This window comes from Jaculus jaculus, chromosome 8 (genome assembly GCF_020740685.1).
Source record: "Jaculus jaculus isolate mJacJac1 chromosome 8, mJacJac1.mat.Y.cur, whole genome shotgun sequence".
Classification (NCBI taxonomy): Eukaryota; Metazoa; Chordata; class Mammalia; order Rodentia; family Dipodidae; genus Jaculus; species Jaculus jaculus.
This window is the reverse complement of record NC_059109.1, coordinates 55,312,883-55,327,101: the sequence shown is the minus strand read 5'-3', so window position 1 is coordinate 55,327,101 and position 14,219 is coordinate 55,312,883. Positions and strand designations below refer to the sequence as shown.

At 41.7% G+C, this 14,219-nt stretch overlaps 1 protein-coding gene across 9 annotated transcripts in view; it reads right to left on the bottom strand.

Moving 5' to 3' along the window:
* Nucleotides 1-2,404: 2,404 nt before the first annotated feature.
* The window catches only part of Frmd5 (FERM domain containing 5), a 382,500-nt gene continuing 370,685 nt past the window's right edge, over nucleotides 2,405-14,219 (bottom strand). For 5 of the 9 annotated variants that reach the window (XM_045157686.1, XM_045157687.1, XM_045157688.1 and 2 more), the window contains one exon: nucleotides 5,279-6,205. In XM_045157686.1, the coding sequence (XP_045013621.1) occupies nucleotides 5,628-6,205 (578 nt within the window). In that variant the 3' untranslated portion in view covers nucleotides 5,279-5,627. Of the gene's footprint in view, nucleotides 4,494-5,278; nucleotides 6,206-14,219 lie in introns of those variants that run through there. The other 4 variants (XM_045157690.1, XM_045157692.1, XM_045157693.1 and 1 more) reach the window with 2 other exon arrangements.

Below are 14,219 nucleotides of genomic sequence, written 5' to 3'. Positions count from 1 at the left end.
AGAAGAGGCCTTTATTCCTCTTCCTAGCCCCTTCCCTGCTTCCTGACTGCCGACACAGCCCCCTCACACTCCGGTGCCAGCATCTCTTTCCCCTCATGATGAATTGTATCGCTTCAGACCAGCAGCCAGAATAAACTCTTCTACCTTCGTAATTAAAAAAGTTTAAGTGGGCTGGAGAGATGACTTAGTGGTTAAGGCACTTGCCTGCAAAGCCAAAGAACCCCGGTTTAGTTCCCAGGAGCCATGTAAGCCAGATGCACAAGGGGCACATGTATCTGGAGTTCATTTGCAGTGGCTGGAGGCCCTGACATGCCCATCTGTTTCTCTCTCCCAAATAAATAAATAAAATATATTTTTTAAAAGTTTCATTGTTTTCAGGCTTAGTTTATTAATAAAGCATAAGCAAATGGGAATTCTTTTCCCTTGGTGACATGATAGAATATTTTATTTTTTCAAGGTAGGATTTCGCTCTAACACAGGCTGACCTGGAATCCACTATGTAGTCTCAGGGTGGCCTTGAACTCTTGGAGATCCTCCTACCTCTGCTACCTGAGTGCTGGGATTAAGGGTGTGCATCCCTATGCCCAGCAACAGCAAACTCTGGATGTCTCACTTTCGTTGTTTATTTTACCATCACAGCTTCATAAACTGCTATTTATGTGGAATTTCACATAATTTAGTTATATCTTCTTTCTAAAAATTTTTTTGATTTACTTATTTATTTGAGAGTTACAGACAGAAAGAGGTATATATATATATATATATATATATATATATATATATATATATATATATATATATATATATATAGAGAGAGAGAGAGAGAGAGAGAGAGAGAGAGAGAGAGAGAGAGAGAGAGAATGGTCACACTGGGCTTCCAGCCACTGCAAACAAACTCCAGATGCATGCGCCACATTGTGATTCTGTCTTTACGTGGGTCCTGGGGAATCTAGCCTTGAACTGTGGTCCTTAGGCTTCACAGGCAAGTGCTTAACCCCTAAGCCATCTTTCCAGCCCGAGTTGTATCTTCTTGAGGCAATGCAAGAAGGAAGGAGATGAGAAGGGAATTGCTCCTTGGGGATAAGCTTTATAATGGAGTAATTGCGTAAATCTAGAAATCAATCAAGGAAAACTGTCTCTTTGAGGACGTTCTTAAACTATAATATGTAATGGAAAATCACTTCTAGAGACTCACCGCTCTGTGGTTTCTGTAACTACTCATGTTATGATTGCTCTCTCCTCTTGGGATAAACTCTGGCTGTCAGTTTGGCCTTTGTTATAAAGTGTGTGAGCTTGGAATTGTCCTGTTGGTGGTTTCTTCCGGGTGCCCAGCCTTTGATGATGGACTTCATGAAAGAAAGAGACGGCACGTGAGTGAGCACACTTGGTCACACTGAGAGGGACCACAAAAGATTAGGAAGGAACGGAAACTCAGTTACTTCAGTTCTGTATTTACATTCTGACCTCTGATTTCCTTTGCCAGAGAAGGTTTTGTAAAGAGAGTTCTCTGGCAGCACTGGGCACACTTGCGGATGCAAAGATTTAAATCCTTCAGCCAGCAAACGGTTCTACCATCTAGGTTTTGGAAAAATCACTTAAATCTTTTTGGTTTTTCTCATCAGAAAAAACATGGTGCAATTCACATTAATATTCCAGTTAGCAGCTTCTCAGTTTCTAGAACAGTCATAAAAATGGTTAGAAGCAAAGTGTTTTTTTTTTTTTTTTTTTAAAGGAGGAGTATACCATACTTTATTTTGTTGATTTGAGAGAGACAAAGAAGCGGATAGAGAGAATGGCTGCACCAGGGCCACTGCAAACTCCAGACACATGTACTACCTTGTGCATCTGGCTTACATGGGTCCTGCAGAATCGAACCTGGGTCCTTTGGCTTTGCAGGCAAGTGCCTTAACTGCTATGCCATCCCTCCAGCCCCAAAGTGTTTGTTGTTGTTATTATTATTTTTTTGATTTTCGAGGTAGGGGCTCACTCTAGCTCAGGCTGACCTGGAATTCACTCTGTAGTCTCAGGGTGGCCTTGAACTCACGGCGATCCTCCTACCTCTACCTCCCGAGTGCTAGGATTAAAGGTGTGCGCCACCACACCCGGCTCCCAAGTGTTATATGTCCCCAGTTGTAGCTATGTAAATACTACTGGTATCAGTTTTTTTTTTAATCTTTTTTTTAAAACATTATTTATTATTTAAAGACAGAGAAAGAGGCAGATAGAGAATAGGTGCACCAGGGCCTCCAGCCACTGCAAATGAACTCCAGATGCATGTGCCACCTTGTGCATCTGGCTTACCTGGGTCTGCAGGCTTCGCAGGCAAGAACCTTAACCACTAAGCAATCTCTCCAGCCCCTTATCTTTTGATAAATTTAAAACTAAGTTTAAAAAAGGAGAACTCTTTCATGGCATTTAAATTTTATTTAAGTTTAAAAATAATTTTCATGGCACCAATGATTTTATGCTAACTACATACTGCATATGTAGAAAAAAGTACATTGCTTTGAAGGAAAATGTGACATAAGAGTTTTTGGCACACAAAAGGTTAACAACTATATATTTTTAAATGAATCTAAGAAATTCACATTTGCAGGTAGTTTACCCTCCACTGCTTAAAGCTGCAGTACACTGTTCTTCAGCAGGAGGTCTTTCCTCTGACAGACGATCTTATGCAAGCCATTGCTTTTTCTACAGTGAGACTAATTTTGAGAAATGAGTGACATAGAGCACAGTAAAACCAGATGAAAAACTTGAACAATTTTTAACGATGGGGAAATCCTGAAAAAGACTAAGTCACCAACAAAGGGAGTTTGTTAGTCAAGCACTATTGAAAACCAAATTGAAGGAAAGTTTTCTGTTCATATTTTCTGGGGTAAACCTTGGAAGAAAAACAACCTAAAGGTCTTGGTTTGCTGTAGAGAGTGGAATGGACGACTCCACAGAACTGGGGGTGAGTAAAGACTCAGACATTGGCAGCTCCCTGTCTCTCCTTGTGGGTGTGAAAGGTCAGGGACAAGGCTACAACTCACTGCATAGACATGGTTCTACAGACTGAGGCAGGAGCAGGACCCTAGAAGGTGATCTGCATACGACAGTAGTAGAAGTCCAGGTTTACACCAGCCCCTTGTTTCCTGACAGCCTTTTATCTCTGAGTGAACTGTTCACATCAGTCCTGTGTCAAGTAAAGCCTTCACTATGCAGATGACAACTGGCATTGACTAGTTGCTTTTAATAAAGCATCCCTAACTTTTATTAGGCTGTCCCTCTTGTCTTGTCATGTGGTATGTTTTAATTCTGTCCAAATTGTTTCTCAGATTCTCACTTTAGTAATCCCAGTACTTGGTCTCTCTCGTCTTGGCACTAGATGTCTCTGCTGGTTGGTTGTTGGAGTACCCTTGTAAACAAACCACCCTGGTGTCCCTCCTGGGAAGTGGTTCTGGGTCTCTCATACAGGACAAGGATTGGAGCAGAGCCAACCCTCTTCTAACATGTTGGTCAGTTGCATTGTCTAGATCCAGGGTGGCATATTATGGCCTGGGAGCCAACTTCAGCATGCTGGTCTTTTGAGACAGGGTCTCAGTATATAGCTGGGGTGGTTTTGAGCCTCTGGTCCTTCTGCCTCTTCTGCCCAAGTGCACCTGGAGTCACAGGTGTGCGCCACCGCTCCGTTTTATGTGACGGTGGGGACTGAACCCGGGGCCTTGCTCACGTTAGGTCAACACTGAGCTATACCCCTAGCCCTGTGGGTTTTATAAAATACATGCTCCTTCATATATGTACTATCTGTGGCTGTTTTTGTGCAGTGGTTGTCCACAAAACCAAGTTAAAATGTAATCTGACATTTTTCAGAAGTTTGCTGATTTCTAGGCTGGATGAGAAAGGCATCTTCTTTAAAATTATGGAAATCCATTTCTTGCTACCTCCCTAAACCCTGATTTTTCCCATGGCTGCTATATTCTGAAACAGATGTGGTCCTACCACCTCAGGTGACAGAAGAGATCAAACATATGACCCAGCTGGTTCTGTATCTGGGATTGCCCAACATCCTAAGATGCCAACAGCTTGCTCCACTGTGCAGATCCCAGGAGTATGTCCACGGACTGGCCTTAGGTAAGTCCTGGGGCCCCAGGTGACTTAGAGATCTCTCCCTGAGATGAAAACAAGATCTTGTGTGCGATAGGTTTGAAGGGGGTGGGGCGGGGCGCTGCTGGGCCTCGGGCCTCACACTCACCTTTGGTGTGCCTGTGCTTCTGTGACTTGGGGCAGTGCTTTCCCAGAGCCCTGGGGTGACACTAGGGGCCGCATGTCTACAGCTAAGTGTTGGTCTCTGCCATGTCGTATTCACCTTCTGTCGTGTAGGCATCTCTTAGGAATCCTATTTAAAGAGATTCTTTTCCTGGTTCCATCCAGGGCTGTTCTTGGTATTCTATTTTCTGATGCTTTTCTCAGGGTCAGTTTCTTGCATCTCTTAGTTCATCCAGTTCTATTTTCTTAATTCACAAAATAAAAACAAAGTATGAGCAGATAAAAAAACACTTTTTTGTTTGTTTAGTTTTGGTTTTTCGAGGTAGGGGCTCACTCTAGCCCAGGCTGAGCTGGAATTCAGTATGTAGTCTCAGGGTGGACTCGAACTCACCATGATCCTCCTACCTCTGCCTCCTGAGTGCTGGGATTAAAGGTGTGCACCACCACGCCCAGCAACGCTTTTAAAAATATAGATCCAAATTCTTGGAGGGGCACACTGCACAAAATGAGCACTGCTTTCTCGCTCTCAGTAGGTGCTCCTGGAGCTTAGCTCTAGTGTGTGACAAACTCACTTTGCCGGGCATGTCTGACGCTCCTCTCTGTGGCACCACTGACTTTAGGTAACACCCTGGCAACACTAGAAGAGTCGAGGTTCTTCAGGAACTCGTGTGTTAACTCATGGTGCTACCATTACACTGTAGCCTGAGGGCGACAAACTCACCCCACCCCTGCCTGCCGCTGCAGCCACAGTTCCCCGCTCTGCTCAGATTTGAGAAAACACAAGGAACAGAAAAGTCCAACTCGACCGCAGCACAAGAAGCAACTTCCCATCCAACCACTCCACACTGGAGGTTTACTTTCCAAACGGTTCTGTCTGGCAAGACAACCTCAATAGTCCCTGAGCCCTGCCCACCCTGCTGAGGCTGGACCCACGACTCCTGGAACTTGGTGGCACCAGCTGGAAAGTGCCAGCAGCATGCAGAGGACTAGTGTCCCATCTGCTAGGTGACACTACTGCAATAATCAGTAATAGTAAAATAAATTATTTTTATTGGATACTTTCAAAATAATACACATCTATGAAAAATTAAAACTCGGAACCAAAACGATCCTGCATATCGAAGGACGAGAAACAACAGTTTGCTGAACCTTTCTTGCAAGAGCCTTTGAAGAAGCCAGTTTCCGTCTGTTTTTTTGGGGGGCATAAACCTAGATCCCTTTCTTCCGGGGAACAACCCTCCTAGGCTGCAGGGAACTTGGAGTCATGAGAGGAGGATTTGGTGTATGTGCCGATGGTTCCACGATGGGTCCCATTGCTGGGAATGGGTAGCCGGGCTCCTGGGTCCACCTGGCTAGTTATTGGGCCGAGTCATGCCTTCTCAGGTGTCAATGAGCAGGCTCACCACTGAGCGGATTTTGCAGGCAAACCATCGCCTGAGGGGACAAAAGTATTGATAGTGGAATTGTTCAAACTCGGGGGTCTGGCGTATATCTCGGAAAAAGGCAATGTCAAGGTCAGACTCGGTAAGGACGATCAGGAGGAGGAGCAAAACAAACAGGAGTCCCATGGTCACAAGGAGCAAACGGAGGACACTTAAAACAAACTTATTCACCTGTTCCTCCTCGGGCCTGCTGTGCCCCTGACACAGGGCCCTCAGCTCTCCTCCAAGGGCCTCCACCTCTACAGCGGTTGGGGTGCTGGCCTCCGACTCCTTCTCCTCCTCGATGCTGCACGTGGCTCCGTTGATCTGCCTCGAGAGCAGCATCAGCTCCAGGCTGTGCTCGGCCACGGGGGTGGGCAGCACACTGTCTGCCGGGCTGTAGGCCTCGTCGGCGATCACAGCTACGCGCTCACTGCTGTCTGCCCGGCTGCTTCTCACATGCGGCAGGAAGGTGTCCCCATGGGAAGAGGAACGCACCGGAGTGGAGTGGGCACTGTCTCTCAGGGACTCAAGGCCTGGAGAAGCACAAAGGGCACGAGTAGGTTTTCTGGGTGACGGCATCTTCGCTGTCTGATAGCATCGATTCTTACTGGATCTTGTGCCCCTCATACCAGTACATACCAGTAGTGGCTGGTCTCACTCTAGCCCAGCCTGATTTGGAACTCACTCTGTAGTCCCATGCTAACATCAAACTCATAGCAAGCCTCCTATCTCTGCCTCCTGAGTGCTGAGATTAAAGGTGTGAGCCACCATGCCCAGCCATTCCTTTTTTTTAAAAAAAAAATTATTTATCTATTTGAGAGAGGGAAAGAAACAGACAGAGAGAGAGAGAATGGGCACGCCAGGGCCTCTAGTCACTGCAAATGAACTCAAGATGCATATGCTACCTTGTGCATCTGGCTTACATGGGTCCTGGGGAACTGAACCTGGGTTCTTAGGCTTTGCAGGAAAGTGCCTTAACCATTAAGCCATCTCTCCAGTCCTATGTTTTATTTTTTTATTATTCACTTGAGAGAAAGAAGGGCCCATTTTTAATAATATACATTTGGGCTGGAGACATGGCTCATCAGTTAAGGCACTTACCTATGAAGCCCAATGGCCTGGGTATGACTTCCCAGTATGCACATAAAGCCAGATGCACAAGGTGGCACATGCACCTGGAGATTGTTTTCAGTGGTTAGAGGCCCTGGTGTGCCCATTCTCTCTGTCTCTTTCCTTCTCTTTCAAATAAATAAATAAATAAAATATCTAAAAAATATATTTTTGAGCCCATAGACAAAGAGACAATGGGCATGCTAGGCCTCCTGCTGCTGTAAACAAACTCCAGATGCATGTACCACTTTGTAAAGGGTTAATAGCTTTCCCTGAAAACTAGAGGGAACTAAAGAGTTAATAACTATCCCTAAGACTAGAGGCCATAAAGAAACAGCAGAGGCATTCAGCCCCAGATGAACAGGACACCTCCCCTGACTGATGTACTCCCCTTAGCTGAGATGGCCTTGAAGGTACAGAAACCATCTGGGTGTCCTCCCTTAGACAATCCTGGCTGAAGAAGCCTATTCTGAACAAGGACACAAACGGCTACAAGTTCCTTATTTACTGCACCTAGTACAGTCTGTCTTTCTTAGGAGCCTCCTTATAAGCTTGAATCCCACCCTAGCTCACTGCTTCAGCCTTCATCCCATGGTAGGGCTGCTGCTTCATGCTGTTCCTCTCAATAACAGACTGTAGAGATCAAGTCCAGTGTTCTCTTTTGCTTTTTTATTACACTTCCCATCCATTTGGTGCTGTGACTCAGTTCGGAGCCCTCCGGGGCTTTGAGCCACACGCCTTCCCTTTCTCTTTCCCTCTCCTCCTCTCTACCTCCCTGCCAATGTCTCACTCCCTCAGGAGCACAGACACTCGCTGTGCTCACTACTCTGAACTAAATAGCCACCTGTGACCTGAAACCTCCAGTCTTTCCAGCTTAATAACTAGGGGCTTCTTCCTCTTTTTCTTTTCACCGTCTCCCACAGGACTTTTGTACTCCAGACAAAAGGCCATTGCTGTGTAACCATCTGCATCCACGCCCTCATCAAATAACAGCCTTTAGAACAAGGTACTCACTCTCGGTCTGTGGCAGAGGTGCCCTCACTCAGACCTTAGAAACTCATGGAGTCCATGGATGATTGGAGGCTCCAGGAGCCCCCCATGTGTCACTCCACCAGACACTATGAGTGTGGGGACATTCCCTCCTAATTCTTGGGTTTCGTTTTCCCTCCCTAAGCCTGGGAGATGTCCCTAGCGGTGGGATTGGCCCCTCTAAGTAGTCCTTGTCCTCTAAAATGGGATCTAAATTATCTGTTCCAAAAGATACTCCATTGGCATGTCTCAAAGCTAATTTAAAATATCTTAAACTCTGAGCTCCTACCTACCAAATTATTTTAACTTTCTATTCAAATTTGGCTGCAATATACTCTAAACAATGGCCACCACTGGCCTGAATTTGGTACTTTGGATTTCAACATTCTCATGGGTAATTTTCTCCAATGCTATGACACAACAAATGGTAAGAGGTTCTCTCTCTGTTTCTGCCCCTCCTAAAACTCTATCTCTCACACACAGTTCTGTCAGCTGGCTATGACTTGCCAGGGTCTCCCTTTCACACCAAATTTAAGCCATCTCACTAAGTCAGATACAAACCCTGCCATATATATATATATATGTTTCATACATATATATACATGCTTCATGTAATCTTTTTTATTTTTTTTCCTGAAGTTGGGTGTCACTCCATCCCATGCTGACCTGGAATTCACTATGTAGTCTCAGTGGCCTTGAACTCCCAGTGATCTTCCTACCTCTACCTCCCGAGTACTGGAATTAAAGTCATGAGCCACCATGCCTGGCTAAAATGTTTGTTTTCAAAGAAACATTTTATTTTTATTTATTTGATAGAAAGAGGGAGACAGAGAGAGAGACAGAGAGAGAGAGAATGGGTACACCAGGGCCTACAGCCACTGCCAACAAACTCCAGATGCATGTACCACCTTGTGCATCTGGCTGTTTGTGGGTCCTGGGGAATCGAACCAAGGTCCTTTGGCTTTGCAGGCAAGCACCTTAAACACTGAGCCAACTCTCCAGCTCTGTAATCTGTCTTTATGTATGACTAAACTCATAATCATTAACTGTTCCAATGCTTATAATCATTAAATGTTCATATATTTTTGGATGATGTTAAATCATTAAAATGAGATTTACAATATATTTAAAATAATTAAACTCTGTTTTTGGCAACATGCTTGTTTGTGCTTACTACAACAATAGACATGTTTGTATACAAAGTTCTAATCATGCTTTTACAGAAAGAGACATATTTTTAGATAAGAAAATATTTTATAAGATAAAAGATTGTTCTAAGGTATGTTATTAAAAGGATATGGAAATGATATAAAAGTGTTGTGGGGCTTAAATTGAAAAAGATTTCAGTTGCTTATGGTAAAATGGGTTAACTTAAAAGTTTTCATTCTCCATATTTTTTCTCACCTTAATTGTTCATATAATTCAGAGTTTACTCTTTATATTAAGTTGATAAATTTATTTACATTGCCATGTCTCAAAGTTAAAATTGAGCTGTACCTATATTTCCTACTGTTAAGCTCTGACCACTGAAAAAATGTTTAACAAAGTCAAAATTCATTTTTAATGAGTTTTTTTTGTTAATTTAAACCTTATCTAAATGTAACATAAAAGTCAAAATTATGAAATTAATATAATCGACCTTCTGAATATTCAACAAAAGGGGGGAGCCTAAGGGTACTGCTGACTCAAGGAAATGGGAAGACAGACCATCAGAATCCAGACAGTCTATTTATAATTAACCATAGGGACAAAAACTGGAAAAGCAAAATTTAAAGGAAAAAAACTGTTAAGTTTCTGATTAAAATATATTTAAAGATCAAACAAAAGAGGTGACATAAGTATAATATTAATTTTTTTTTAGTTTCACAGGTCAAAACTCAGGTTTTCCTAAATATGATTCTACTCTGAATGTTTACAGAATGCTTGCTTGTCTATTTATAACAATAGCTCTCCTATATATTACTCTACTTTTATATGTTCACAAAATAACTTACAAATAAAAATTTTATACTAAATGAGATACTTAAAGCTTATGATTAAATTATATCAAATACGAAGTTTACATGTTTTCCAATGGATAAAGTCTTTATTTTTTTAATAGAACATCAGCTTCTCTGTTTACAACACTAGATTTTTTTTTGCTTGTTTGTTTTTTGGAGGTAGGGTCTCACTCTGGCCCAAGCTGACCTGGAATTAACTATGTAGTCTCAGGGTGGCCTCAAACTCATGGCAATCCTACCTCTGCCTCCCGAGTGCTAGAATTAAAGGTGTGCGCTACCACGCCCAGCAAACAATAGATTTCTTACATATTCTGCTCTTATACATTTTCCCATTAGATAAAAATTTTTTAATAAAACTTTATTCTAATAGATACACAAAACATTATTAAGAAAGATGTTTAAAGACTTTATTTTTCTTTATTAGAGATAGAAAGAAGGAGATAGAGAGAGAATGGGTGAGCCAAGGCCTTATGCCCACTGCAAATGAACTCCAGATACATTTGCTACCATGTGCATCTGGCTTATGTGGGACCCAGAGAATTGAACCTGAGTCCTTAGGCTTTGTAGGCATGCACCTTAACCGCTAAGCCATCTCTCCAGCCCAAAAAAGATGTTTAAATAGTCAATACAAATGCCAAAAAAAGGTGTGAGGATGTAAACAGTAAGATAACAGCTAAACCATCTCTCCAGCCCCCCAAAAGATGATTAAATAGTCAATACAAATGCCATAAAAGGTGTGAGGATGTAAACAGTAAGATTAAAGAAACCAGACGGCCTTTAGGCGGAACTAAAACCTGACAAGGCATCAGACAACCTAGGCTCTCCTGATTATAGCTTCTCCCCATAGTCTGATGGTTTCCATGAATTGTTGGCCAACAGGGAGACCGATCAAGGGAAATGTTCTAGCCACTGGGGAAACTAAATTTTAAGGCAACGGTTCGCTCACTAGTCTTTAATTTCCCAAGATAAGGATCTCATACTAAAAACATCAAAAATTTAAAAATAACTCCTATTTTACTTAAACTAAAAATGTTAACTATTTAACAGCGTTTTCTCTTTAAAAACAGATTTGAAAAAGGTTGTATTAGAGCTCATCTGTTTTAGTTCAACAAAGACCAAATTCTGCTCTTTTTTTGTTTTTCAAGGTAGGGTTTCACTTTAGCCTAGGCTGGCCTTGAACTCATGGTGATCCCTCCTACCTCTGCCTCCTGAGTGCTGGGATTAAAAGCGTGTGCCACCACACCTGGCCAAATTCTGCTCTTTTGTGTATTATCAGAAAGGAAGTTTACTGTCTCATTTCTGGTATCTCAAGATCATTGCTCATAATTAAATGAACTCTTAAGACATATTCTCTACCTCAGATACAGCCCCATGCTCAAACAATGGTCTGCATCTAAAATAAATGATTTCAAACTTTACAGCCCTGCTTCCAACCTTCCTGGGTAACTGGTATCCACACAGGTATCTAAACTCATCAAAGATGTTACCAAATACAAATGCCAAAACTTTATGCTGTTTTACTTGACATGTTCTGCCTGTACTTAAAATTATTATTTAAAAAATAAGATGCGCCTTCCTTCTAAAAAGCTGTTTCTCTGTATTTCTCTCACCTTAAGTGTTCACATAATTCAAACATTTATCTGCAATAAGGTGGTAAACTTATTTATAGTACCACACCTCATATTACAAGAAAATAAAATTTAAAGGCCTTTTGCTCAAAGTTATGTCTTGTCCTGTAATAAACTTTTATGCTGGTTATGTCCCACACTATGTAGTTTTTGATACCGACACTGTAGTTTTTGTGCTGTTTCAAGGCCATAGTTTGTATTATTACAGCTTCTGGCCAGTACAATACTAAAATTATCTTGTGTTTCTTCTTAACTCCTAACACAACTACAGATGTATCTCTACTAATTAACCATTTTTTCAGGCTTTGGAAGAGATTCCCCTGGACTCACACTGATGTAAAAAGAGACTGATTCTCCACTGTCTCGTGCCAGTTTTGTAAGCCTTAGTTTCCCATATTAATATCAAGGCTATCAAGATATTTTAACTAGTTTTGTCTATTTAAACTCTATCTAAATGTGACATAAAAATCAAAACTAAGCCTTTTATTTTGTTGCATAGGACACCTGCTTACAACAATAGGTTTCTTAAGTATTCTAGTCTTACATGTTTTCCTGTTGGGTAACACTTTTATTTGTTTGCTGTAAACTTATTCTAGAAGGTAAAACTGGGCCTAATTATAGGAAATACATTTCATTGTATTATATAACCAATCTAATTATATAAGACATAATTTCATTATGTTTATAAAATAAACTGGTAATAACAAATTATGAAGACTAATCAAACTTTTAGCATTTCAGCCTAACATACTTTCATTAGTTCTCCTAATAATAGGACTTTTTGATCTTTGAACCAAAGTAAAGACTATAAGCCTTTTATATTAAAGACTTACACAAAAATAAAACTTTAAACCTAAATTTCAAAATCAGTTAACCTCTTAATCTCTATCATAAATTTCAAATATTGCTTCAATACTAATCTCTTGTACTTCCCACCTTACCTAAACCGACTCTTTACATTTCCACAAATTCCAATTAACTTCCCATTCAAGTTAACAATTCATTCTTCCTTACCTATCACCTCTATTATTATTATTTTTTAAATATTTATTTATTTATTTGAGAGCGACAGACACACAGAGAAAGACAGACAGAGGGAGAGAGAGACCATAGGCGCGCCAGGGCTTCCAGCCTCTGCAAACGAACTCCAGATACGTGCGCCCCCTTGTGCATCTGGCTAACGTGGGTCCTGGGGAACCAAGCCTCGAACCGGGGTCCTTAGGCTTCACAGGCAAGCGCTTAACCACTAAGCCATCTCTCCAGCCCACCACTATTATTTTTTAACCTTAAATATAATGTTCATGTCACCTGTAAATGCCATGTTGCATGTAAGAAAATTCATGCATGAATAATAACCAGATCATAATGGCTAACACATTTAATCTGATCTAGGAGGCTTTTTCCTAATTGCTCTGGTAGGTATCACTCTCCTGAAGAGCTGTCTTCTTGCCTGTTCATATGATCCATGTGGGATAATAACTTACTATTGTATACAAACTACAAAGTGAAGTCTGACAAATGGGAAACCAACAGCTGAGACTCCCAAAAGCCACACCCCTGTGACTAAGACTTCAACGATGGACTATACCAATTGTGGAGAAATAAATGTTATCAATTCAGAGCCAATAATTTTGGGGGGCTATATTAGCCTTTTTAATGGGCAATAGTATTATTTCTCTGCATGTGACTTGACATCTGTGACCAGCAAGAATATCTATTGTTGTAAGTTAAAAAAAATCTCACAGCTCTACTCCTTTCAAGTTAAACCTACCCTGTCTCTGACATGTACTTTATTCCCTGATTATGATAATTTTCCTTTTTAGTCCTTGCATGCTCAGATGCCTCACTGAATTCTTTCAGGACAGAATATATGTCTTCATTTCACAGAGTCACTGAATTCTTCATGGTCACTGAATATCAGCCCCTGAGCATCCAACCTCTCCACAGGACTGCATGGGACACCCTGAGAGACCTACTGCCCCCCCACAGCATGAAGTACCCCGAGATTGCATCACCCACATTCCTGCCCATGCAGTCCACTCCTAAGTACCCCACTCATACCCAGTTCTTCCCAATCTTTTTTATTCTTCCAGAGTCCAGATGGAAGGGTTAATGATGCTCTCTGAAAAGCAGAGGGAACTAAAGAGTTAATAACTATCCCTAAGACTAGAAGGCCATAAAGAAACAGCAGAGGTATTCAGCCCCAGACAAGCTGGACAAGTCCCCTGATTGATGTATTCCTCTTAGATGGTCTTAAAGGTACAGAAACCATCTGGGGTATCCTCCCTTAGACAATCCTGGCTTATTCTGAACAAGGACACAAATGGCTACAAATTCCTTATCTATTGCATCTAGTACAGTCTATCTTTTTCAGGATCCTCTTTATAAGCTAGCTCAGTGCTTTAGCCTTCATCCTGTAGAAAGGCTGCTGACCCTCACTGTTTCTTTCAATAAACAGTCTGTCTGTAGACATCAAGTTTGGTGTTCTTTTTTGCTTTTCTCTTATACTTTGTGCATCCGTTTTTATATTTTATTTATTTATTTGAGAGAGAGAAGGAGAATGCTGCACCAGGGCTTCTAGCCACTGCAGTTGAACTCCAGACACATGCGTCACCTTGTGCATCTATCTGGCTTACATGGGTTTTGTGCACCTGGCTTACGTGGGTACTGGGGAATTGAGCCTGGGTCCTTTGGCTTTCTAGGCAAGCACCTTAACTGTTAAGCCATCTCTCCAGTCCATGCATCTGGTTTAATGTGGGTACTGGGAAATCCAGGCCAGA